Genomic DNA, 25513 nt, shown 5'->3' on the forward strand with positions numbered 1-25513 from the left:
GGGTATGTAAAAAGGGGCTTCCAATGGAGGGTGTACATGCATAATATTTTTATAAAAGACAAGCAGTTTACCGTACATACATATAACGGTATGGTCATGCTACTTACCTTGTGACGCTAATCCACTATTTTCGGCATGTAATCGGTCACCTAAAAAATAAACACGTAATCTGTATAAATTTCTAATTAAACATATGATTTTATTTATAATCTAAAATACTAAAAATAGTCTATATTTCCTAAAATCTTCTTAAAAATATTCTCAACCGTTAATCCTAAATAGGCATGGGTATTTTTGTAATTTACCTACACCCTCACCTGTTATGTGTTTTAGGTATGGGGTTTTAGACATTTGAAGGGAGGAGATGACCTCACTTTGAGAGGCAGTGGATAGTGGCTTACCATGATCAACAACTAGTAGCGGCTCGTGGTTGGCGCGGTGGCAACTCCGACGAGTGGGTGACTATGCAATTGAGAGAGAGTTGTGAGAGGGAAATAGAGATGAAGAGTGAGAGAGATGAGATGAACAAGGATGAGAGGACACAACGTGAGGGAGAAGAGGCAAGTTACCGAGAGAGAGGGCGGTGGTATTTTCACCATGCGTTCTGGGGCGGTGCTGCCATGCTTGGAGATGTTGACTGTTATGGTGGTGGAGGGTGGTTCACAGCTGGGCAGCTTGCGAAGGGAAGAGCCATGCTCTGTTTCCGGATGCAAGAACATAGTTTCTTTGGTGAGGTTAAGGGTGCTGCTTTCTAACGTGGGTTCATGGTTGACTTTGGTGGTGAGGTTTGGGTGGTTGGCTGGGAGTCACGGTGTGGAGTAGTTTGATGTTGCACTGTTGCTGAGAGGGACGTCTCGGTTTGACCTTCTGTGATGAGGAGGACGAGCGGCGGTAACTCTAGTCTAGACTAAAGGTTGAAGGTGATTTACGCGAGAGTGCGCGTGTGATACTGTGTAACGAGCATATATATATATATATATATAGAAGAAAAAAAACTGACAAAAACCCTAGAGAAACAAATAGAAGAGACGTGAATGTGCGTGGGAGTGGAAATCAGTTAGAGGTTTTATTATGAAGAGGAATCTAGAATGCTAATAGTGTTTGGACTTTATCTCAAGAGTTTGAAGTTTTTTTTTTTTTAAATAATGTAGGCTTAACTCTAGGTTAGAATAATTATAACTTATCCGATAAGTTCTTTTATGGGATTTAACTCATTTATTGAGTCTAATAAATTATCCATAATTTATCCCTAAAAATATAAGATTAGGTCATTACACATTAGTAGCCGTCGCGACTGGCGAGTTGTTGCCCGCCAGCTATTGTGAAGCTTCGTGAATGGCGTGTTACTGGTGTGGGCACTCCGATGACCATTACCGTTCAGGAAAAGAGGCTTCTTACTGGAGATAGAAATTGCCAGCTACCCTAATGATGGTCGCCGATGGCTGTCTCGGCCAGCTGCAGGCCTAGCGGGGAGTTCCAGTCGCTGCACTCCCATGTAGGTGTTTTCCGCAGCAAGGCTGGAGTAGGCAAAAGATGCTGGCCAGCCACTAGGCGGCCTCTGGCAAACTTTTTGTGCCATGGCGGGGATGGGCTAAGGAGTACCAGTCGTGCACGCAATGTGTAGGTGTTGCCTGCAGCAAGGCTGCTGCTGGTTAGGGATGGTTGGTGACCACCCTAGAACAGGCAGAAGACACCATCTAGCCACTAGGTGGCCTCCGACAAACCTGTCATGCCACGTCGGGGCTGGGCCAAGGAGTTCCAGCCATGCGTGCAACATGCATGGGTCGTGGCTGCGAGCCACTGTGTGCCTGCCTTGGTGGTTGGAGACCACCTGTAGGCTAGCAGAAGCCGCTGGCGGTCCAAGTGGTGACCACCAACGGGAACAAGGGGCTCACAATAGTTTACCCTGAGCTTGTCGTGAGCTGCTGTACATTGTGAAAGGAACTGTACGTGCCATGCATAGCACGAACGTGCATGGTGTTACATGGCACTGTGTACTTATATGTACAGTACTTGCCTACTGTATATATGTAGGGCCCGGTGCATTTTCGTGCAAAATATTTGTACTGTGCACTTAAGTGCAAGTACAAAAGAACCAGAAGTTGTAAACACTCATAGCTCAAGTGGCCGGGGAGTTTGGGCTCCCGACTTTACACATTGGGTGCATAAAAGCATTTAGGTGCAAATCGCTTAATCGACTAGGCGAGGGAAAATTCACTTGCCCATTCTCTACAATAGTGTTTAAATAAAAGCCAAAATGTTGAGAATACTTATTTGGGGAGAATTTCATCTACTCGTTTAGTGACTATTTAGCGTACTAGAAAATCGTCTTTATCCCACTTTCAACGTAAAAAGTAACTCAGATCGCATGTCAAAAATTTCACAAAAAGTGTAAAGGGGAGAAAGAGTCTTTCTCGGCTCGCTATGAGGATCTAGGCCTCAATCGGTGTGGTCTGGAGCCCCGGAGTGGTCTAGTGCGATTGTGCGTATGTCCATCAGTGAATAGAAGAAAATAAATTTTGAAAATGTAATAGAGAGAAGGACACACTGATTTACATGGCTCGGCATATTGCTTACGTCCACGGGACATTTGAGGAAAAGAACTCCACTATGATATATTGTTTTACAGTCTCTTCGAGCCTCTGATTTCTCACTGTACAATGGAGATCTTGAATATATTTGTTGGAGAAGATGTTCTCGCTAGAGCTCCTTTCGAGAAGTTGAAGAAGCTGAAGAAGAAGTCGAATGCCCCTTTGAGCCTTCTTGCCGTTTCCTTTTATCTGACCACTCTTTTTGCATGCCCCTAGGGAGTGGTGATGACTGGCAGCCTTTCTCTTGCGTGTCTGACTTTCTCTATTCTCTCCACTTTCTCATTTTCCCTTCCCGTCCCTTGTCCCCTCTTTGTCTCCCATTTTTCTCTCTTCCTTTGTCTTCTAGTGATAGGACCTCCCCTTGGGTTAGGCCTAGTAGACTTACTTTGGGTCTAGTATATTTTATCCCCTTCAACCTCACCTTGTAATTTTTTCGAAGGAAATAAACGCTTTATGTAAAGTATGTAGAGAAATGATGAATGCATAAATGGAAACCTATGTTAATATATTTTTACTATATGAACCAATGCTTACTAAGTATTCGATTCATTTTATTTTTATATATGTCCCTCCCCCTCCTAGAAACAAAATGAGGATGAAGTGTCAGGACAGAAATGGCCCAAGGGAAAGGTGACAAAAGTCTAGGCAATGTTTATGTAATGTATAAAAGAGAGTTTTGTAAAAGGACTTTATGATTTGCAAAGCATGTTTTAATTTTAAATATGGAATCTTTTATATCCTTGGAAGGAGATGAAAAATTAAAAGGTTCAATAATTACAATCTCATTTTCTAAAATTATTTATTAAAGTCTCACCACAAGGACAGACGTTATATAATCAGATTAGTGGCAAGTACAATTCTTTCATATCAAATGTCGTCTTTTTTATTGACAAAATTAGTTTGCAAGTCTCTGAATACTAGCTTTAAAAATTTTTGGTGGTGTTTCTCTAAAGGAAAAAAAAAATTGACTTTGAAGTCATGGAAATTTATTTGCCAACCCAAAGATTCAGAAAGACTTAGTTTGAGATCAATGGAAAATATGAATTTAGCTTTATTGGCAAAAACAAGATGGGAAATGAGCCAAGCAAATTCAGGCATGTGGCATTCACTCCTCTAAGAAAAATGGCTCAACGCTACAAGTTTTTAAAATGTAAAACCAAAATCAACGGACTCAGGACTATGAAAGTGAGTTCTAAGAGAGCTATTCTCAAAAGGTAAGTGCCATCAAATCTTCAATGATTTATCAGTCAATGTATGGTCAGAGTCCTAGATTCCAACATTAGAAAATTTCACACAAAAGCCTTTCCATCAAATGAACGGTTCACCCCCTTTTGAAGGTCTTTGATCTTATTATGCAAAATCCTCATTCATGTATTACTCTGAAAATGCTAACTCTTTTTGAACAAGATAGCATTACATAAATCCAAAACATTCCTCTCTCAAAATAATCATAGACAAGATTCACTAATTTGGACTCCAAACCACAATGGGAAGACAACCTACATACAATAGCAAAAAACTCTTGTACACCAATGCAAAATTTTCCAAGCCCAATAATGAAAAAGCTTTGGAGTTTGAAAATTCATAATCGCCACAAGTTATCAATTTGGAAAATCGTATGGAACATACTCACCACCATAGCAAGACTGAGCAACGTCACTCCAAATCTCTTACCTGGAACCTGTTTGTTGTATAATGAAGAAGAAGAAGAAACAATGATCCATCTCTTCACAGAATGCCCAGTCATTAGGATACTCTAGAATCAAAGCAGCTGAACTTTGAACCTCACTCAACTACCGATTAACTCAATGTTAGACTAGATATTAACTATAATTAACCTAAAGCCAATTTTGGGTTTGAATGCCTTGAAAAAACATCTATTCCAGATTTTTGCAGTAATAATGTTGGATTTTATCTAGAGACAACGAAATGATATTGTACATAATCACTTAGTTTTTTCCCTGAGGAAAACAAAAGCCCAGCTAGAAAATTCTTACCAAGCGCATAAACAAGCATGGGAGGAAAAATTAAAAGTTCTTCTAAGATTAAGGGGATGTTTGGATGTTGAGATGGCTCCATCTCATCCAATCTCATCTCATCACATCTCAACATTCAAACACCCATCAAACATATACTTTTCAATTTGAAATTTTTAACTTTTTTATCTGATTATTACAACTTTTTCAAACTTTCAAATAAAATACAAAAAATAATTCAAATTTTCAAATCCCAAAAAAATATTAAATAATTATATTCTAATAATATCTTTATTTAACTTTTTCTCTCTCATTTCTCAAAACCTCATAAAACATCATAACTTAAACCATTTTACTATTATTCACAGATTTATCATCTCATCTCATTCTCAAGCATCCCCTAAGTTGGCTACCTCTTCCTCTGAACCATTGGAGTTTTTCCTTTGATGTAGCAGTGAGAGACTCTTTCTCAACATCATCAGCAATATGCCATGATTATGAAGGTAAGATCCTGAAAATATGGACCTAAAAAATTCAATCCACAAATCAAATCATTGTTGAAGCCTCAGTAGCCCTTCTAGCATCACAATTGGCAAAACATATTCAAAATAGTCCATCTAATATGGAGGGTGATGCATAGCTTGTTATTACAGCCATTGAAAATGAGGCTACCCCACCAATGTGGCAAATAATTCCAATCATTGATGACATCCATCAAAATCTACATGTTCGAAAAGATTGGAGCGTAAACAAAATTCATCAATCGTAAAATCGAGGTGTGCACTCCGTGGTGCAATGAGCAACAACCAACTTAACCTTTGATTGTATACCTTTAGATAATCTTCTTATATGTATTTTATATATTGATAGTAGCAATGACCCTCCATGAGACATTACGTACTTCTCTAATGTTATTTCTATTAATATTATGAATACTTAGTTAGAAAAACAAAATGTGAGACCCGGTATACTAATTTCAAATGATAGAAATGAATATCACATATGACTTAGAAATTTCAAAGATTTGTAGACGTATTTAGAAATCAAATTAGCCAAAAAAGAAGGTGTATTAGTCTTATTTAGAATTTTTAGGGTTTATTAGAAACATTAAAAAAAACTTGGATGACATGGCTCCAAGTGGTATGCTATTGGACCAATGGACAAGTGACATGTGTCAAAGCATGTGCCAATTTATCTCCACCTTCCCAAACTTCAACCAACGCCCAAGGAGTGTCTAGAAGCCTCCAAACACATAACTGGTCACACCTCCGGCTCCTAGTTACAGTTTCCACCACCTGCTTGAGTTGCCACCACCACCTTAAAAAGCTCCTAAAACAACTAAGGGCTAGTTTGTTTTCAGAGATGAGATGAGATGAGTTGAGATTAAAGTTAAAAAGTTGAATAAAATATTGTTAAAATATATTTTTTAATATTATTTTTGTTTTAGAATTTAAAAAAGTTGAATTGTTTATTTTATTTTATGTGGAGATTTGAGAAAGTTGTAATGATGAGGTGCGATGAGATGAGGTGAGATGAGATGTTTCCTGAAAACAAATGAGACCTAATTTACAAAGCCTTTAGCCATGTCTCCTCATATTGGCCAACCTCTCACTCTCACCTAGCTAGGTGCTTATTCAAGCGTCTGTCATAAGTTCTTCACAAATCCCGATAGTTATTAAACCTACCCAAGTGGATTAGTTCATAGTTAATCCAAGAGAATTCCTCTACACCAAAAGCTCTATACAAGTAATTAGTATAACTCTCAATCTCTTTTAGTTCAGATATATATATATATATATATATTTAAAAAAGAAGATAGTATCTCAAGTTAATTATTGCCCTCACTTATGGCGGAAGAAAACTGTAGTTACAAACTGGACACCTGGAGTTACAAAAAAACCCAAACACAAGCATCAAAAAATAAAGAACATTAAAACCACAGTACAACATAATCCAAAAGAAAAAAAACCAACAAAGCAACCAAAGAGACACAAACAACCGGCAAAAACAAGGTTAGCCCATGCAAGAAAAAGAAACAAAACAGAACCAAGCACAAAACCATTAGGAACAAAAGAAAGAGAGCAACAAAAAGTAATAAAAATTAGCAGCAACATAACGAAGGAAGACCCAGCTTGTCCAAGTGGATTAAACCTCTCAGCAGTCTCGGCACTTCCCCAATCACTTGCCGCTCCATGTGGTGACCAAGCGCACCATATTTTGCAAGCCAATCAACAGCTTTATTACCCTCTCTAAAGACATGGCAAACAGAACAGACCATCGAATCCAAAAGACCAAGAATCTCCTTCCAAAAATCCTCAAGATACCAAACCCCACATCTCCGTTGCTTCCACCACGAAACCACCACTTGTGAGTCTAGTTCAACTTCCACGTAACCAATCCTCAGAGCTTTGCAAGCTTTAAGGCCATACAATAGAGCTAATAACTGAGCTCTACTATTCGAACCAACGCCAAGAGGAGAGGCAAAAGCATGAATTAAATTACTGTGATCATCTCTGATAATACCACCTGTCCCAGACGGCCCAGGATTCCCAAAACTACTACCATCAGTATTTAACTTGATACGACCTTGAGAGGGTTTGCGCCAGGCCACCAAACTTGAGCATCACCTTGGCGGAACTAGAGGTAGGATAAGCAAGGATTGTAAAATCTGAGAATCATGTCTAGAGCATTTCGAAACTTTGTGAATGTCCTAGCAGATTGAGCGAATCCAATGAACAATTGACTGCCAAACCAAACTAAAAGGCTCAAGACGACCATCCTTGCGAGCTACACATCTACGACGCCAAAGACGCCAAGAAAGAAATGAAGGAAGGATGCCCACAATAATACCAACCTGAGAAGAGGAAGATGCACGATGAGACCAAAGGGACACTGTCTCTTTCCAATTGCCACGAAGCCGTAACCCAAAGATAGCGCCACAATAGCGCCACAACTGAGCAACAAAATCTCCTTCAAACAAAACATGATTTTGATCCTCATAATTACCCATATCACAACAATCACACTTAGAAACAATCGGCACACCTACACGATGGAGACGATCATCCATACTAAAAGCATTATGCCAAGCCTTCTACATAGAAACTAAAACCTTCAAAGGGAGCAATTTATGCCACACCCAAGAATGCCAATTCATAGTAGAGCCCCCTAATACAGATACAATCCCATGCTGATTTTGTAGAAAAACAACCACTATCTTGCTTCATCCATACCAATACATCCGATCCTCCCTTGCAAACTACTAAAGATTCCAGAATATCATTCACATGTTCCTACCCCACCAATCTAACCAAAAAATTCACATCCCATGAATTTGATAGTTGACAATCCTTAACTTTAAGTAAAGGACTACCCACCATTGGAAGATCAGAAAACAAAGGACCTCGATCACGCCACTTATCATACCAGAAGAAGAGGTTGCCTTGCCTGAGTCACCACTTAGAATTTTCGAGAACCAAAGGAATACATTTAGCAATTATTTTCCAAAATCTTGTGCCTTTTTTCTCATCAAATTTAGTTCAGATTAATATATGTTCATATGATGTTTAAATAGTTGGAAGTATGATTTCATATGTGAGCTTAGAGCAATAATGATGAACACATGATATACGTGGTCTCGGGTTCAAGATCTTAGTTGTAATTCGTGTATGACATTTGAAGGGTATAAAATATACCAGGCCCAAAGTAAGCCTACTAGGCCTAGTCCAGAGAGAGATTCCATCACTAGAAGACAAAGGAAGAGAGATGAATGAGAAACAAGGAGAGGACAAGGGACGGTAAGGGAAAATGAGAAAGTGGAGAGAAGAGAGAAGGTCATACATGTAAGGGAAATGCTGCTAGTCCTCACCACTCCCTAGGGGCAAGCGGAGAGAAGGGTCAAATAAAAGGAAACGGTTAGATGGTTCAAAGGGGACTTCAACTTCTTCTTCAACTTCTTCAACCTCTCGAAAGGGGTTCTAGTGAGAACATCTTCTCCAACAAATATATTCAAGATCTCCATTGTACAGTGAGAAATGAGAAGCTAGGAGAGACTGTAAAACAACATATCATAGTGGATTTCTCCTCCCCAAATGCCCATTAGACGTAGGCAATATGCTGAACCACATAAATCTGTGTATCCATCTCTATATTAAATTTTTAGTATTTATTTTCTATTCACTTCCATGGACATATGCATAGCCGCACTAGACCACTCCAGGGGCTTTAGACCACATCGATCGAGACCAGATCGTCATAGCGAGTCGAGAATAACTTTTTCTCTCTTTTTAGCTTGTTGTGTAATTTTTGGCATTAACAACATGTGTAAACTAATTTGTAAGTGGTGAGTCGATTGATAAATGATGCGATAATTAGGTTTTGTTTGAAGCTTATCATGTGATATAATCGATAAATGATGCGATTAGATGATGCAAATTGGAATTAGGGTTAGTGATTTTTATGAAACTGTTATAATCGTGGAAGTTAGGGTTCAATTCATGCCTTAACTTGATTAAGGTGTGCTAAGTGTTTAATTTAATAGTTTGAATCAAGTGCTTAGAGTTATGAATTAAGAGTAATGAAAATTATGAGCACTTCAACGTACAATAAGCATGGACATCTTCATCATATTCATATTCCAAGGCCACAACACTTAGAAAAGGAAATAAATACAACAAACAAAGTGTACAAACCAACAAAGATGGTAAAGCCACATAACTAGTTATCCACAAAGAGTCTCAAGACAACCCCACTTTCTCTGCAAATGATGGTATAAACTGAGTTTTCTATGATAAAGAGATCCTTCTAGGTTGATTAGCCATTGAAATAATTTATTAAAGAACTATGCTCGCATGACATAAATCATGCTAGAAGTATGATCTATGACTCAACTAGAAAGATATGTACACCAAATATTTTCTCTATCTTCAATTATATCCGAAAACGACTTGTAAACCATCTCATGACTGTCCGGCCTCCTCGATTGTCTGCGGGGAATTCAAGAAGTCAGAAATCACGATTCTTCGTTTGATCCGCTTGATCTATATTCATCATTGCATCATTTTCTCTTTCAATTTATCTATTTGGCAATATATACATATTGATCAAAGTGAGATAGATGCACATATTCATATAGAAAATGTTTATATGAGAACAAAAATAAAAAATATATATATATAAGGAAAATGACAAATTAGAAAGTCATTATAAAATAATTATGTCTAGCATTTTTATAAGGTAATGTATAAAACAATTATAAGAATTATTTGCCCACCATTTTCCTTAATCGAACTTTTAGCTTTGTGTTTATCCAATCTTCTTTGCATACATGGCTTCGGTTTGAATTGTCTCTTAAAAAAAAGTGTGACTGTAGTACAGCTTTCTCCTTGTACTGCATTTCTCGACCTTCTCAACCTTGGAAGTACCAAATCTTATTTCTCCCAAATGCATCACAGTTTCCCGATATTTACCCAATTGCCATGACCTTAATTCTAGGGTTTCATGATTTCAGCCTAGTACAAGGATCATATGCCCTATTATTTATTGAGAAACGCTGCTCCCACAGAAATTCTCTACCGAATTGTGTTTTAATTTTTTATTTTTATTTCATTAAGAAAATGTTTTATAATAATTTTATAAATTTTAATATTTTTTTAAATGTTTAAAATGATTAAAAAAACTATGAAAATAAAATACGAGCAAAATAAAAAGCTAATTTATACGATTCGGTATCGAATTTTCGGTGGGCACTGCGGCTCTCTTATTTATTTAGTCTTGCTACACTTATCGATGGTGCAAACTGAGACGGATCCGCATATGGCTATTTGATTTTTTTTTTAATTTTTTATACTCTTACGCATTAGAAAAAATTCACATTATTAAAAAATATTTTCTTAATTACTAAATAAAATAAAAATTATTGAAACCCATTGCGGGACCCAATTGTCGGGATAAGTAGCATTATTTTTATTTATTTAAATAATAAATAAGTTAAAAACCTTTTTACAGTCCTTTCAACTTTAACTTTAAAAGTACTTAAGCTAAAATAGAAACTTCCAAAAAAAATTAACAATTTTTATGGAAGAAACTATCACTTTAATTGGTTATAAAAGAGTCACGAAGAAATTATACATATATATATATATTATGAAAAATTCATCTCATCAGTCACTATTCAACATCCCACACTTTAAATCCTATGAAAAACAGACAATATATCCTATAAAAAATAATTTCAAATCTTATAAAAAAAATATAAGTATAGAGTGTAAAAATGAATAGTAAATGATATATCGTAAATTCCATATTTTATTTCTTTGCAGTCTCGTGAGGGACAAATATTACTACACTTTGAGCCAAACTTTGCGGTAATATCCGTTTGACCCTAGGGGTTGGTAAAATGCTAAAGTCTATAATCTTAGAAACATATACTTTTTAAGTCTAACATTACGTTTTTTTAGTACAAGTAATTTATGCTAAAGTTAATGATTTATCTTCTTTGTATGAATGGGAAGGGCTTAAATAGGTCCCATATTTAATCAGATGAAAGACAGGTTGTGGTCTATGAAATTATTTTCATAAAAAAAAAATAATAAAAAGCTAAAAAATTTAAAAATTATAATTTTTCTAACTTTCCTATCCAGATTTTTGTTTAACTTATCAAAATAGTTTTATTTGTATGAAACGTTTGTGTTTTCTTTCTTTCTTTCCTGTTTTTTTTTTTTTTTTTTTTTTTTTTTTTTTTTTTTTTTGTTTAGCAAATGGTCAAGATCCATTTTACCAAACATTTTATATAAATCATGAGAGATATAGTGAATATGATAATATTTAATGGTGAGGTCTATATAATTTATGAGGAACATTAAATATTTTGAGACCCATATATTAAATCTATCAAAAATTTATTTGAGACATAATTTTAAGGAATCATAAATTTAAAAATTAAAATTTTTTTTAACATATTTATGAAAAATAAAAAAAACCAAATTTGGCTTACATACTGTTGCACAACCTATGATTGTATTTAGTATTACTCTTTTACTTAATGTAAACCCAACTTTAAGAAAAATAAATCCGTCTGCAAATACAAAAAAAAAAAAAGTTTTTTTTTTGTATTGTCCCTTCAACTTTAAGAAAAGGATCATGCTAGCGGGCTGCCCAACATATATCGTTGGGCATACTGCTAGTTATTAAAAAAATATTTTAACATTTTTAATCATTAAAAAAAAGTAAAAAAAAATATATAATTTTACTAATAGTTACTTTCTTAATTATTAAATAAAAAATAAATAAAAAAATTAAAATGCATGAACGATAAGTTTGAGAGGCTCCACTAGCATTTTCAAAAACTCCACATATTTTTGTCACTTTTTATCATTTTATATGAATAAATATTAGTTAAAAGAAAAAAAGTAAAAATAAAAAAGGAAATTTGGCTGGGTTGAGTGGTTTTTTTCCTTTCCGAAAAGTTTTTTAAATGCCTATCATTTAATACCATTTCATGAGATGATAAGGAAATGATGAAAATTGAAATCAACAATATATTTTTCTTTTCAAATATCTCAATGTTGCCGGAAAAACTTTTTGTCAAAACTTTGTGTTTCATTTTTTTCTTAAACCACATTAGCAAACCTTGTACAGTTGTACGACTTGTACTACGGTACTACCTACCAATCAAGCCGGCACGAACCGAATGTGCCCATATTTTCAGTTCCCCGACCAACCGTTCCAAGTGAAACCAAACAAAGCAAGACCCAATCACGATTCACAACAAAGTTAAATATAGCGTAAATATGACGTTTTTCGAGGGCATTTATGGAACCCAAGTCCCTGTCCTACAAACGATCACAAAACGAATTCACATCATCCGACAACGCTAAGCATACGACCCATACGCAACCCAGTTTTTATAAGACATGGCAGCCATCTTTTTCCTCCGAACCTGATCCACCTTTCGTTCCAAATTCACTCTCTCCCAATTCACTCTCTCGTTAGAGGCGAGAAAGGAAAGATCGGAAAAGATGATGCACATGACCTTCTACTGGGGTAAAGAGGTGACCCTCCTGGTGGACTCGTGGAAAACCAAGTCGTGGACGAGTTACGCTCTCACCCTCTTCGCCTGCCTCATCATCTCCGCCTTCTACCAGTACTTGGAGGACCGGCGCGTGCACCTCAAACTCGTCTCCTCCGGGAAGCCGCTGGCGCAGATCGAGGAGCCTTTGCTGCAAGGGATGCCCTTCCGTAGAGGGCCGAGATGGTCGGCGGCGAGGATCGGTGGGGCGGCGCTCTTCGGACTCAACTCGGCGATCGGGTACCTGCTGATGCTGGCGGTGATGTCGTTCAACGTGGGGGTTTTCCTGGCCGTCGTGGTGGGCCTTGCGATCGGATACTTGCTGTTCAGGAATGAGGATATCAATGTTGCTACCCTTGTCGAAGATAATTCTTGTGCTTGTGCTTAGATTTCATTTAATTGATGGGAAGTTTCAAAGCGATTTTTCTGGATCAGATAAATGATTCAAGAAAAATGTGCCATCTGAATCTCTGTGTATGTATGCATGTAATTCTGCTTATAAAAAAAACAAGTTTTGTTTAGGTCGTCTTTGGATTTACACTAACTAGCCTATACAACCGGACATAGCGTATATTTTCTTGACCTATTCTACCATAAAAAACATTTATATTGTTTTGGTGATTTGTATTCTTCTAGTTGTATTTATTGATCATTATAGAACTTAAAATTACAAGAAAATTTAATTATGTTTATATATAATGAGGCTGCAGAATTGGGTTCGAACTCGAGACCTTCATTTTAAAGGCTGGGATTATGCCAATCAGCTCTTTGACATAAGGCCGCAGTCATTATACAATAAAGTTGGGAGAGTTATTCAATACCAGCTTTGGTCCTTGATCAAGAGAGGTGGAGTTATTTCCATATCCTTCTAATTTTGCTTGGTATGTCAACATCCTATAGATCTTAAGAAATTTCCTTTTGACTGACTGGATCAAGCAACTTCCATTTTGTTGCAAGTGCAGCTTTCATCTGTTCTGTCGCATATTCCTTCTATTTTTGCTTCCTTATCAGTTATTTTGTCAGTTTAGCATGGCCATAGTTTTGCTTTCTATAAATGATTTACTTGGATTCAAAACCTGCATACTCACCTGACAAATCTTTATTATCTTTTCAGATTGTTGACAGTACTGTTTTCAGATTGCTACAAATGCCCAACTTGCCACTTTATGAGCACCATAATTTGCTGTTCTTGGGATCCGAATGAGTTTCCATTCTGGGTGCTTGTTCAAAATTTCCTTGATATGAGCCTCTAGTTTACCTTCTCCTTTTACTGCTGGGATTATGATCTGCCTGTTATTCCCTTCTATCAGAGCTTGATTGATGCCCCCTTTCATCCGCCATTTCCATGCCAACGGGGCTGCACTAGCTTCTGCTTTCCAGAGCTGGTTGGTTTGCGTTTCTTCTACCCATACTTCTAGTCTAAGACCTTTATGTTAAGGCCGGCAACACTACTCTCTCTCTCTCTCTCTCTCTCTCTATAGAAAGTCCACCATTTCCTAAAAAATCCATTACCACCGATGCAAGAAAATTCCAGATTTTAAGAAGCTTGGAAAAACCTCTTGAAGAGCTGCGGACTTAAACATGCGGCTAGTTAGATCGAAATCTTTTATTGAGATTTTTAATCGAAATCATTTTCTTCAAGTGGAGCAGGCAGATCATCTATGTAATTAGTTCTAATTAGTTGATTAAAAAAGAACTGATTCAATTAATTGGTAGAATGTGAGAAAGAACGCGTTGAGCTGAGCTTCAAGCGCGAGAGACCGGAGGGGGCAGTAGATCATGAGGTCTAACTGTCCGAGTCCTTTCAGAGAGAGCTAGCCCTTCATTTGTGCAAGCAGCCAGATAAAGCTGAGTGAAAAATGTAGAGGGAAAAAGTGTGGGTCAGCAGGAGTGCAAGTGCAGTAGGCTAGAGTGTTGATTGAACGATCAAAATTATAGCACTTGGCAAACGGGTATGGAGTCTGTCTGCAGGGACAAGATCTCTGGGAGATTGTTGGTGGCAGTGACATTGAATGTGGCGAGTCAAGGTTAGGAAGGCTATGCTTGCTATCAAGACAATGGTGGAGAAGGAATGAATTCATGAGTTGTGGACGCATAATTTATTATTTTACCAAATAACAACCTATGTCACACATGCAATGATAAATAAATATGTTAATGTAAATTATGAGCAGGTTTCTTTGCAAAATCGAGTAGTGGTTAATTATGCTCTTTCTTTACCGTTAGAGTATAAACATTTACAAGTTTTTGATGTTTCTCCTAAGGATATAAACAAAGTTGCGTGCTAGAAACCACCTCCTATAGGATTTATGAAGTTGAATATGGATGAGGCTACCTTTTTTGATCAACAATCAGCTGGGGTTGGGGTGATTCTTAGAGATCATAAAGGAGATGTATTCGTGGCTTGTAACAAAGTGGAGATGGAAGTTTTTTCTGCAGAATTCATTGAGGTAACAACTTTGTTAAAGGGTCTTCAATTATGTGCACAATGGGGAGTTCCAAAATTATTGTTATAAACAGATTGTTTGATACTTGTTCATGCTTTGAATAATCTATTTGAGTTTCTAACAAATTTTGGATTTCTACTTCAAGATATTCGAAGGATGATGAGGGATTTTCAAGAAGTTAAAGTCCTGCATGTGAATCGACTGGGTAATGGCTGCTCATCAGTTGGCAAGACATGCATTGGGGTGTCAATAATATTGAGATGTGATGGGATTTTTATCCTTGTTTTGTAAGTCAAGGTATTTGGCTTGATAAGATCAATATTTGTAAGAACTTTATTTAATTTCAATGAAAGATTGTCTAGTTATCACAAAAAAAATTTGAAAAAAAAAAAACCCAAGTTTTACCAAACCGCTTTATGATCGTTGTTGAAAATTTCATGAAAGCTAGCACGTTTATCCCACTTACCTCAATCTCATGTAGTAGGGAAGAAAATTTCTGTACTTGTTTTCTTGGAAAAGAAAAATAATATTAATCATAAATCACAAAATAGTAAGCTACAGAGAAGTAATAACCCAGGATACACAATCCTGTCAAAACATAATACAACAGCCTTGTAAAGCTAATATAGAGATAAAGCCTAACAAAGGAGGTTAGAACAACTTGGGGAAGAGACACCAGGACCAATTAGTACTTAATTGCCTCAATCTCATCATGAAGATGGGAAGAAAATAACCAAGGCCACAGCACTTGCGAAGGAAATAACTACAACAAACAAAGTGTACGCACCAAAGTGACCTCCCTAGCTCCACGATGAGTTCTCCCCACCTCCCTAGCGAGTCTAATCCTTCCTGAGAATCCTACCAACTATCTTTTCCAGCATTAGCTCCCTCTTTTTTTTTTTTTTTTCAGCATTAACTCACCGCCCGCACCACCTGATACAAACCATTAAGCCTTTGTTCCCCTTTCTTCAGATCCTGTCTAACTTAGAATTCTGTACTCTCAACTCTGTTTTTAGAATACCATGAAATCCTCACTTTCCTTAAGGAAAGCATGGTTGGAGCCTCAACTGAGAGTATTATCCTTGCAAATTGGAATTACCTTAACCTTGAGCTTGAAACAGATGTAGCATCACAGCTATCAGCGCATGTCCTCATTGGCAGAGTAATATCATCTCGTCCTCTCTGTAAGTATGCTCTTCATGCAACCATTAAATTGGAGCTTCTCGACTAGGCTCAACATAGAGGACTTGGATGTCAACATGTTTCTATTCACTTTCTCAAATGAGAATGAAAAACAAAGGATTTTGGATTGAAGGCCATGGAACATGAAAGGGTTTCATATGGTCATCTGCAGCTGGCCACTTGGTTTAAGCCTCCTTGAAGTTGATACAAAAATGTCTATATTTTGGGTGTAGATTCATGGGCTTCCCCGGGTGTTTATGACTAATGTAAATGCAGAGAAGATACCTGTCAAGCTCAGAAATTTCATACAAGTTGAAAAATCTGAAGGCCCAGGTATACACTTCAGATGATACATGCACATACAAGTTGAAATAAATGTAGAAAAACTGCTTCCTGAAAGTTCCCATTGATTAGCAAGCGTAAGCCAGCTACATGGATTAGTTTTAAGTATGAACAGTTATCAGAGTTTTGCTATTGTTGCGGATATGTTTAGGACATCTTCAACAAGTGTGTCCATCTCTCCAAACCAAAACTGAAGTATCAAACTACGGGCCATGGATGTGCGCAGAAACACAAACCAGTAGAAGGACCACTTATTATGATTCTTAGTCATTCCCTTTAGACCTAAAATAGGCTGATGTTCAACAACAGGAGGAGCTCTGATCAGCTTTTAATTTTGACTTCCAAGCGTAGAAGCTGTCAAAGTAATACAAGGGTAAATCCCAAGATCGAATTCACAGGGACAATGAGAATTTAGCAAACATTTCATTTTCGCAAGACAACATATTACCATTTGGAGTGACACGAAAGTTTAAAATGATAAGAAAAGATTAAACTAAATGAGCTAGCAATGAACAAAAAATAATAATAAAAAAAGAAAAATAAATTTTAGAAATTAACCGCTAACAATATTAACATCTAAATGGGGCTATTTACTAAGAGAGTGTGGAATGAATTATGAGTGAAATTGTCGGGATGATCAAACATAAGTAAAGCTGAAAATAAAAGTGAATCTATTTTTCTTTTTCTAAAATTGCTAAGAATCGAGATTTAAAGAAAATGTGCGGAAGTTGACTTAAACTTGTAAGAAGCAATTAAACAAACACTTGGGATGCAATTTTCACCCACTAATTTGGTGACGGATTTACTTCTCTTTTCATTTTCTCTCAACCATTCTCTCATTCCTAGAGATCATGATCGGATAATATAGCAATAAACCACAATTTTTATTTTAATAAAACTACTTGACAAATTATATGACAATCATAGAAAAATGAAAGAAAAACATCAAAGTCATGTTACTTGTTCAAGTATCAATTGTGCCTTACGTCTACAATTGATCTAAACCAAGAACAAAGAACTCTAATCTTTTCTAGATGCACATTGAAATATAATCCATCAAGTTAATCATCAAAAGCACTAAATATTGAAGAGAATCCAATCCCAAATAGTCATGGGTTACTCATTGAATCCCAAGCTAAAAATCTAGCCTATCATCTCTAGATTAACAAAATGTTCAAGAAGATTAAAATCCAACATCACTAATTACTGTTTTTAAGGAAAATGACTGAATGAAAATATATTGTATCCCTTAAAGATGCTGAAATCCGAAACTAAAGAAGAACAAAAACTGACGGAAATAAAAATAATGAAACAATGAAAAGAACTGAAAAATAAAATGAAGAAGAAGAACTGAACGAAATGAAACCGAAAGAAAAGATCCGAAAGAAAAAATTGTGCGGAAGAAAAACACAGATGAAAACTAAAAAAAATAAAATGAACGAGAGACGGCGCACGAAAAATTCATTTCTTTTTATACTCTCTGTGTTTTGCCTCAGCCCCCTGCATTTCGCGTCTTCCAGCGTTTCACGTTTGCTGTTCGTGCGTTTTGAGCCAGCCTGCTGTGAGTTTCAGCTCCCGTGTTTCACGTCTGTAACCCAGCGTTTTGAGTCAGTGCTGTGAGTGCGTGAGCGGTTCTGCGTGAGCTCGTCTCCAGCTCCTGCGTTCGCGGTGAGGCCTTCTGCTCGTCGTTTCATCGCGTGAGTGCCCTGCACCATTTCTCTGCAGTGCGCTCGTCCGTGCGAGTGAACCCATCCCTCTTTCATTTCTTTTCCTCGTTTTGATTCCAATCCCTAGCTGTTGTGCATTTCTGTTACTGCCATGCTAATTGGGCACTTCCAATAATACCCATATATTTTTAATATCTTTCCCATAATGCCCTGCAACATTAGTAAAATATCAGAATAAAATTTGGGACATTAAACATAATTTAACATTGAGTCAAGCATTAAATTTTACTATATAATTAAGTGCTTAATTCATTTTTTGATTAAACAAATCATTCATTTTAGCAACTTAATCATGTAATTTTTAATACTTTATCAAGCTCTCATCATCAAATGAAACAAGGAATTTTTTCCGTTGGTGTCGAGTAAAGGAAAGGAAGTGGTATATCAGCAAGAAAATCAGTGCAAGATAGATTCTCAGGCGGTTCAGTTCCTCTCAATTGGTCTCAACAGTAACTCTCCAGATATTCATGGAAGCTTGGCATGCATGGGTCTAGGCGAGATGAAGAAAGGGACAGGTGGCAACGTTTCAACTAAGGAGACAAACCAAATAGGATCAATTAAGGAAAGTACATCTACTCATTTTCTACCATCATCCTTTAAAAAGTTGATACCAAATGTAGAAGAAATCTTGACCGTTAATCATTGTCAACCTGAACTGACGGCAATCAGTGGTGCATCCTCTTCATTTATAAGCAGCCAAGACTCTTCAATGCACATCAGTTCAAGTAATAGTGAGGCTTCACCCGATGTAGATAAAAGCCTTTTTCAACAAATACTGGGCCAGTTTGAGAATCTGCAGAGCCCAAATGCTAGTCACTTAGTGTCACTTCTAGTGAGCCCATCAGGGAAGTCAGTCTTGGCAATTCGACCTAACACAAATGAAATCCAACTCAAAAGCCTAATGATAGTAAGCAAGTCATCCCACCCAAGCAGCCCATCTACTCTCTACAATGTCATAACAGCTAGCCCAACCCAGCTAATCAGCAACCCATCAGATACATATCCTTCTTTCAATCTGGCAGGCTATTCTCAAGAAATCCATACTCCCACGAAAAACCCTCTTAGCCAAACTCAACTATCCAAACTTGGCAAATATTCATCCCCATTCACCATAGGGAGCCCAGCAAGCACACCATTTCCTCTTTCCCACAATTTACTTTTTGCCGAAACTGTCCAAACCCTAACTCCCCTTCACCAAGCTCTCCACTTAGTTTAGATTTTTCTCTTATGGGAGATGGTGAAAACTCTGTGACAGGAGAGGATTATCAACATTATTTACAAGTTGAAAGTGCTCTTGCCCTTGAAATTCCAGTGAATCTAACCAAAACGAAAAGGAATGATGTGGTCTGCAGGAGGTCAAAGAGACTCAGGTTTACACCATACAAAAAATTTGAGCTCACAGCTAGTAATGAAACTCGTACCCAGCTTTTCAAATCTCTTACTATTGATGATGAGGCTGTCGTGGCAGAGCCGATACTGCCACTAGGGAAGAAATGAAAATAATTTCTTAGAATTGCAGGGGTCTGGCTCAACCTCGTGCAATCATGAGTTTAAGGGCCATAATCAGGAACCATAAACCTTATTAAGTCTTCTTGATGGAGACAATTTTGTCTAATTCAGATATGTCTAATATTGTGCATATGCTAGGTTTCTCTATTGTAAATTATGTGTATGCTCCTTCCAATGATAATTTTTTTTTTGGGGGGGGGTCTTTTGGTACTATGCATAGATGGACTAGAGGTGGAACCTGTAAATGTTCATTATAATATAATCACTATGCTTGTGTATTCGGATCCTGTGCACACCCCTTGGTTACTTAATTTAGTTTATTGCCCTGCAAAAAACAGCAAAAAAGAAAATTTTTGGAACAATTTAAAGTTGAGTGGAACCAATTTTGAGGCACCAAGACTTGATATAGGGGACTTCGACTCTATCTGTAGCCAGAATGAAAAATTTGGAGGATGACCCTATGCTAGCTCTTCTAACTCAAATGGTCTGAATTTGTACATGAATAGGAGTGGAATGGATCGACCTAGGTTATCATGGGCCCAAATACACTTGGACCAATAATAGGCATGGTATGGGTCATATTAGAGAGATCCTTGATAAAGGTGTAGCAAACCAACCTTGGATAGATTTGTTTCCAAACTCATCCCTTCAGCATCTTCCCATAAGGGCTTCTGACCATTCACCCATTGTGCTTGATACTATGAGAAGAAGAAAGCATGGTGCTAGTTTCAAGTTTGAAAATTTTTGGATTAGAGATCATACTAGCCAAATGGTTGTTCAAAATGCTTGGAATAGTAAATTCATTGGTAACCTGAGCTATATTCATTGGCTTGAATATAGATTGATATACTATATGTAGTAGTAACACTATTAGAGTATAATATATAATATTATCATTAATTATTTTTTCAATGAGTTAAAAGAATAATAACCATTAAATAGTTTACTTAGTTTTACTAATTTGAATAATTTTTTTAATTAATTTATGTGCCAAAAAGATAAAAAAAAATCACAAGTTAAAAACACACAAAATTTGCCAAACATCAAACGCCACCGTTTAGTACGAAACTGGACTTAAACGGTGTCATTTAAGTCCCACCCGCCATGTCCCCAGTTAACCCCCTCCATCCCCAGTTTTCACTTCAAACTCTCAAGTCCCAAAACCCTAGTAGCTGTGCGACACCCCCCTCTCCAGCAGCCTAGCCCCTTCGTTGGGTCCCCTGAAAATTCCAGCTGGCAGCCCCTCTGTCGCATGAGGTACTCTCTCTTTGTATATTTCTTTAGAGACATGTACATGGTACACCAGCTTCCAAATAGATAAAATTTGCCAAAAATAGATACATCATACAACTATTAGGCAACTCTAAGATATTAATTAATGGTGAAAATAAATTTATATATAGAAATAATTTCCTTTTTCTTTAGGACCTTCTCCGTGGAGACCTTAGTAGGTAGCCTTTGGCCCTTTATTGCCACTCCCTTTGAGCCGATCCTTACTCTTTGTCTTCATTGGTTGGCTGTGGTGATTTAAGACACTGCTTGCAGATGAAAAGATATCATAAACAAAAGAAATATATCATGTTCTTGAATTTAGTGATTGGTATTTTTCCATTTTATTAATTAAATTGCATGCTAAAAAGCCATTGATGCATAACAGTTCTTTGCTTTAATTCATAAATGGCAAAGTAGAAGCTATTGCATGCAGGAATATGAAGGCTTTGATTATATAGAAACATTTCAGAACTAACTTTTGTCTTTCTCAGATGATCATTCACGACTTTTTCGTACACTTTCCAAATTAAAATTCATACACTTTTCATGGATTAAAAAGCACATGACATGATCTTTGGATTAAAATTCATACACTTTTCATATACTTTTGCCAAGTCAATATGTTATTTTCATTTAATTCCCTTTCTTTCTTTTCTAGATGGACTCTATTCCAGAATTGATTCCACAAGATTCTACTACAGATGATGTAGAGTCACACAGGCTACACATGGGCAAGGCATTCCTCCACTCCTACCCAATGTAAGTGCTAATACTAAACTGAGTGCTAGTGGTAGACCTAGGTCAATAGTTTGGGATCACTTTACAAAAATATCAAAAGGTGATCTAAGTAAACCTAGGATTACATGTAACTACTATGGTGCTTGTATGTATACATGTGATATGAAGACCAATGGTACAAAGTCCATGAAGTATCATTTTGAAAAACAATGTAAAGAAATGTCCATTGAATAAGACGGATAAGTCCCAAACTACTCTCGGTTGGAAGGCAGGTGTAGGAAGTGGTAGTGGGGGATTCGTGCCCATAGTATTTGTTGTTGAGACTTGTAGACAAACCTTAGTAGAAATGATTATTCTTGATGAGTTGCCATTTAGGTTCATTGAAGGGGAGGGTTTCAAGAAGCTTATGCTTGTTGTTTGCCCTAAGTGGGTAGGGAATTTACCCCGTGTTACAGTTGCGAAGGATTGCTTTAGTGTGTATATAACGGAAAAAAATAAGTTAAGAAGTGCTCTTCGAGGGCAGTGAGTTTCCTTCACCACAGATACATGGATATCCGTGCAAAACCTCAACTATATGTGTCTCATTGCACACTTTATTGATGATATGGAAACTACACAAAAAAAATTCTTTCTTTTTGTTTGGTTGAGAATCATAAGAGTGATACACTTGGTAGGGTGGTTGAGATGTGCTTGCATGATTGGGAGAGACCGAAAGTACTTGCAATCACACTTGATAATGCAAGTTCTAATAATGGAGCAGTTTCTTATTTGAAGAAAAAAATCATGTATAGGAAGGATATTGTTTTGGAATATGAATTCTTGCATGTTCAGTGTTGTGCCCACATCCTAAACTTAATCATCCGTGAGGGGTTGAGGGAATTTGATGAGTCTATTGTGAAGGTGAGAGGTGTTGTGAAATATGTTAAGTCCTCACCTCAAAGGTGGAATAAATTTAAGATGTGTATTGGGTTGGAAGAAATTGCAAACAAAAGTGGCATTTATTTAGATGTATTGATTAGGTGGGACTCCACCTATCTTATGTTGGAGGGGGCTTTAAAATTTTGAAAAGCTTTTGAACGGTTGGAAGAAGAAGATTCAAGGTTCCTTACTAGTGTTGGAGACGATGATGACCAAATAGGTGATGTGGTGAATAGGAGAACATCAAAGAAGTTAGGGCCTCCAAATAATAACGATTAGGAGAAGGTAAGGTTGTTTGTAAGGTTTCTTCAACTATTTCATAATGCAACTTTATCTTTTTCAGGGAATCAATATGTAACTTGCAACTTTTTTTTTTTTTTTTTTTCTGAAGTTAGTTAAAATATCTGATGCAATTGAAGTTGAGTGTGATGTAGGACGTGGTGAGATTGATGACCACAAATATGAAGAAAAAATTTGACAAATATTGGGGCAACTTAGATAATATGAATATGTTGTTATTTGTTGAGATTATTCTTGATTCTCGGTACAAGATGTGATATTTTGACTTTGCATTGGAAGGGATGTATGCCAATGATCCCACAAAAGCGGTTGATTTGAGTTGTTAGGTGAAAAATGCTTTAACTTGCATGTACAGGCATATGCTGATAATGAGGAAGACAAAAATTCTGATCTGCAATAGCAGCGCACAAGTCCCCCACGTGAAAAAGTAAACTCTATAGATGGTAGTGGTAGTGGTAGAGTTGATAGGATGGCAGAAAGAATGACCATATTTAAGCAACAATTACAGTCGGAAAACTCTTTGGGCAACAAGAATGAGGTTGATAGATTCCTAGCTGAAAGTTGTGAGGAGGCATTTCCAAGTTTTGACATTCTTGTTTGGTAGAGGATTAATTCAGTTACATATCATGTACTTTCAAAAGTTGTACGAGATGTACTAGCAATACCGGTATCTACAATGGCCTCTTAATCTACATTTAGTACGACGGGTCGTGTCCTTGATCCTTTTCGAAGTAGTTTACCTCCGATGATGATTGAGGGTCTCATTTGTACACAGAATTGGTTTCGTTCTTCTTCTACTCCAATCAACCTTAGGACTTTAATGGATGAGGTGGAGGATTTTGAGAGGCAGTTGGAAATGTTTCTTTCTTCATTTTATAACTTTTATGATCTATATGCTATGTAAATTTATATAATTTGTTTTGTTTCTTTATTGTATAGAACTTGTTCGGGACGGTGAAAATTCTATGGAGGCTTCAAATACAATGTCTACAACCAATGCAAGTTAATGAGGTGAATTTGTTTTAGCTTGTTAGTTTTCAATTTTCATTTTTGCTAATAATTCCTTTGTTTACACTTTACAGCGTACTGTGAAAACTGAAAAGTATGCTAAGCCAAAAGATATAGGAGGCTAGGACTTAGGAGCTGCCAAGAGAATAATTATATAATTTGTATTCTTTTTAGAGCTTTTAATTTTTCAGTTTTTTGGGACCTGTATAATTGTTAGTTTTTATTATCTATGCTTGGGAATGGTTTTTTCTTTCTTTTCTTTCTTTTAGAAGCCAAATTTGCTTGGGAATGTTATTTCAGTTTTATTTCATTATCTAGTATAACTTTTAGTTTGAATCTTGTTTAAATTGTTTAGATAGATTAGTAGTAAGAAAATCAAGTAGCTATTCCTTTTTTGAAGTTTCTAATGGATATAGACAAATTTTATTTTTTTGTAGTAAAATCTTTTATTCAAATTTATTGTATATTGACAATTTTTTTCATGATTATTTTTATTTTCCTTTCAGGTTCTTTTTTGGTATTTTTTGGCTTTAAATTGGATAAAATGTTAGTGGGCTTTTACTATTGGGCCGAAAAAACACAGGAATAAGATTGGGCTATTGGCCCATTAGGTATAGGGTGGACCGAATAGGACCGACTAGATCGGACCGAATAGGACCGACTTGATCGGACTGAATTGGACTAAACTGGACCAGTCCTTATGCCTATTCGGTTGGGTCTAGGGTGAGAAAACCCTGAACCGAATTGTCTTGGTCCGGTCCACAAAACCTCCTTAGGATCGATCGGACCGAATTCACCCCTAGTAATATCTATATGTCATCATCATTTCTTCCCAAAATAGTTCATCACTTAAATCAAAATACAAAAAACCGTACATGATTAATTACCTAATTAAAATGTACATCTTAACAATTACAAAGATCTATTAATCAGAGATAGGTCTCTGTATCTACACCTCGAGTGAGGTTGATCTTTCTTTCTTAGGAAACTCTTCCTATGCTAAATTTGCATTAAGATCTACAATATCGATAAATGAAACCGCAGGAGGGACCACCACAGTGCGACTTCTAAAAAATTTTAGTAGGTTAAAAACCATGAGAGTACTATTAATGAGAGAAAATGAAAATGAATATATACGCACTGTTTTATGTAAACAAATTTTTGAACTCATATGTTTATGCACGACAAGGAATCACCCTCCGAGTAGAAACTGTAATGCCTGTCCTTATGGTGAGAGTTTAATAAATAGTTTTAGAAAATGAGACGTGAATTGCTGAACCTTTTAAAACTTTTTCCCTTCCTTCATAGGATATAAAAAATTCTATATTTAAAATTAAAACCTGCTTTACAAATTAAAAGAGATTTTATAGCGGAAATCATTAAATTAATTACAAAGTCTTTTTACAAAATACTCTTTCATACATTGCATAAACAT

The 25513-nt window shown here is 36.5% G+C and overlaps 1 protein-coding gene and 1 long non-coding RNA gene across 2 annotated transcripts; both read left to right on the plus strand.

The window, feature by feature from the left end:
- Positions 1-12413: 12413 nt before the first annotated feature.
- Positions 12414-13156, plus strand: LOC121243409 (copper transporter 5.1-like). Its single transcript, XM_041141529.1, has one exon. The coding sequence runs from the start codon at positions 12586-12588 to the stop codon at positions 13021-13023; it is 438 nt and encodes a 145-aa protein (XP_040997463.1). The 5' UTR covers positions 12414-12585; the 3' UTR covers positions 13024-13156.
- Positions 13157-13414: 258 nt separating this feature from the next.
- Positions 13415-14799, plus strand: LOC121243410. The gene is made up of 2 exons (XR_005936127.1): positions 13415-13516; positions 13750-14799. It is a non-coding gene; the product is annotated as an uncharacterized LOC121243410 (long non-coding RNA).
- The last annotated feature ends 10714 nt before the right edge of the window (positions 14800-25513 follow it).

This window comes from Juglans microcarpa x Juglans regia, chromosome 8D, assembly GCF_004785595.1.
Source record: "Juglans microcarpa x Juglans regia isolate MS1-56 chromosome 8D, Jm3101_v1.0, whole genome shotgun sequence".
Lineage (NCBI taxonomy): Eukaryota > Viridiplantae > Streptophyta > Magnoliopsida > Fagales > Juglandaceae > Juglans > Juglans microcarpa x Juglans regia.

Coding starts and splice junctions, on each gene's coding strand:
- LOC121243409 (XM_041141529.1), top strand. CDS start 12,586: ATGATGCACATGACCTTCTACTGGGGTAAAGAGGTGACCCTCCTGGTG.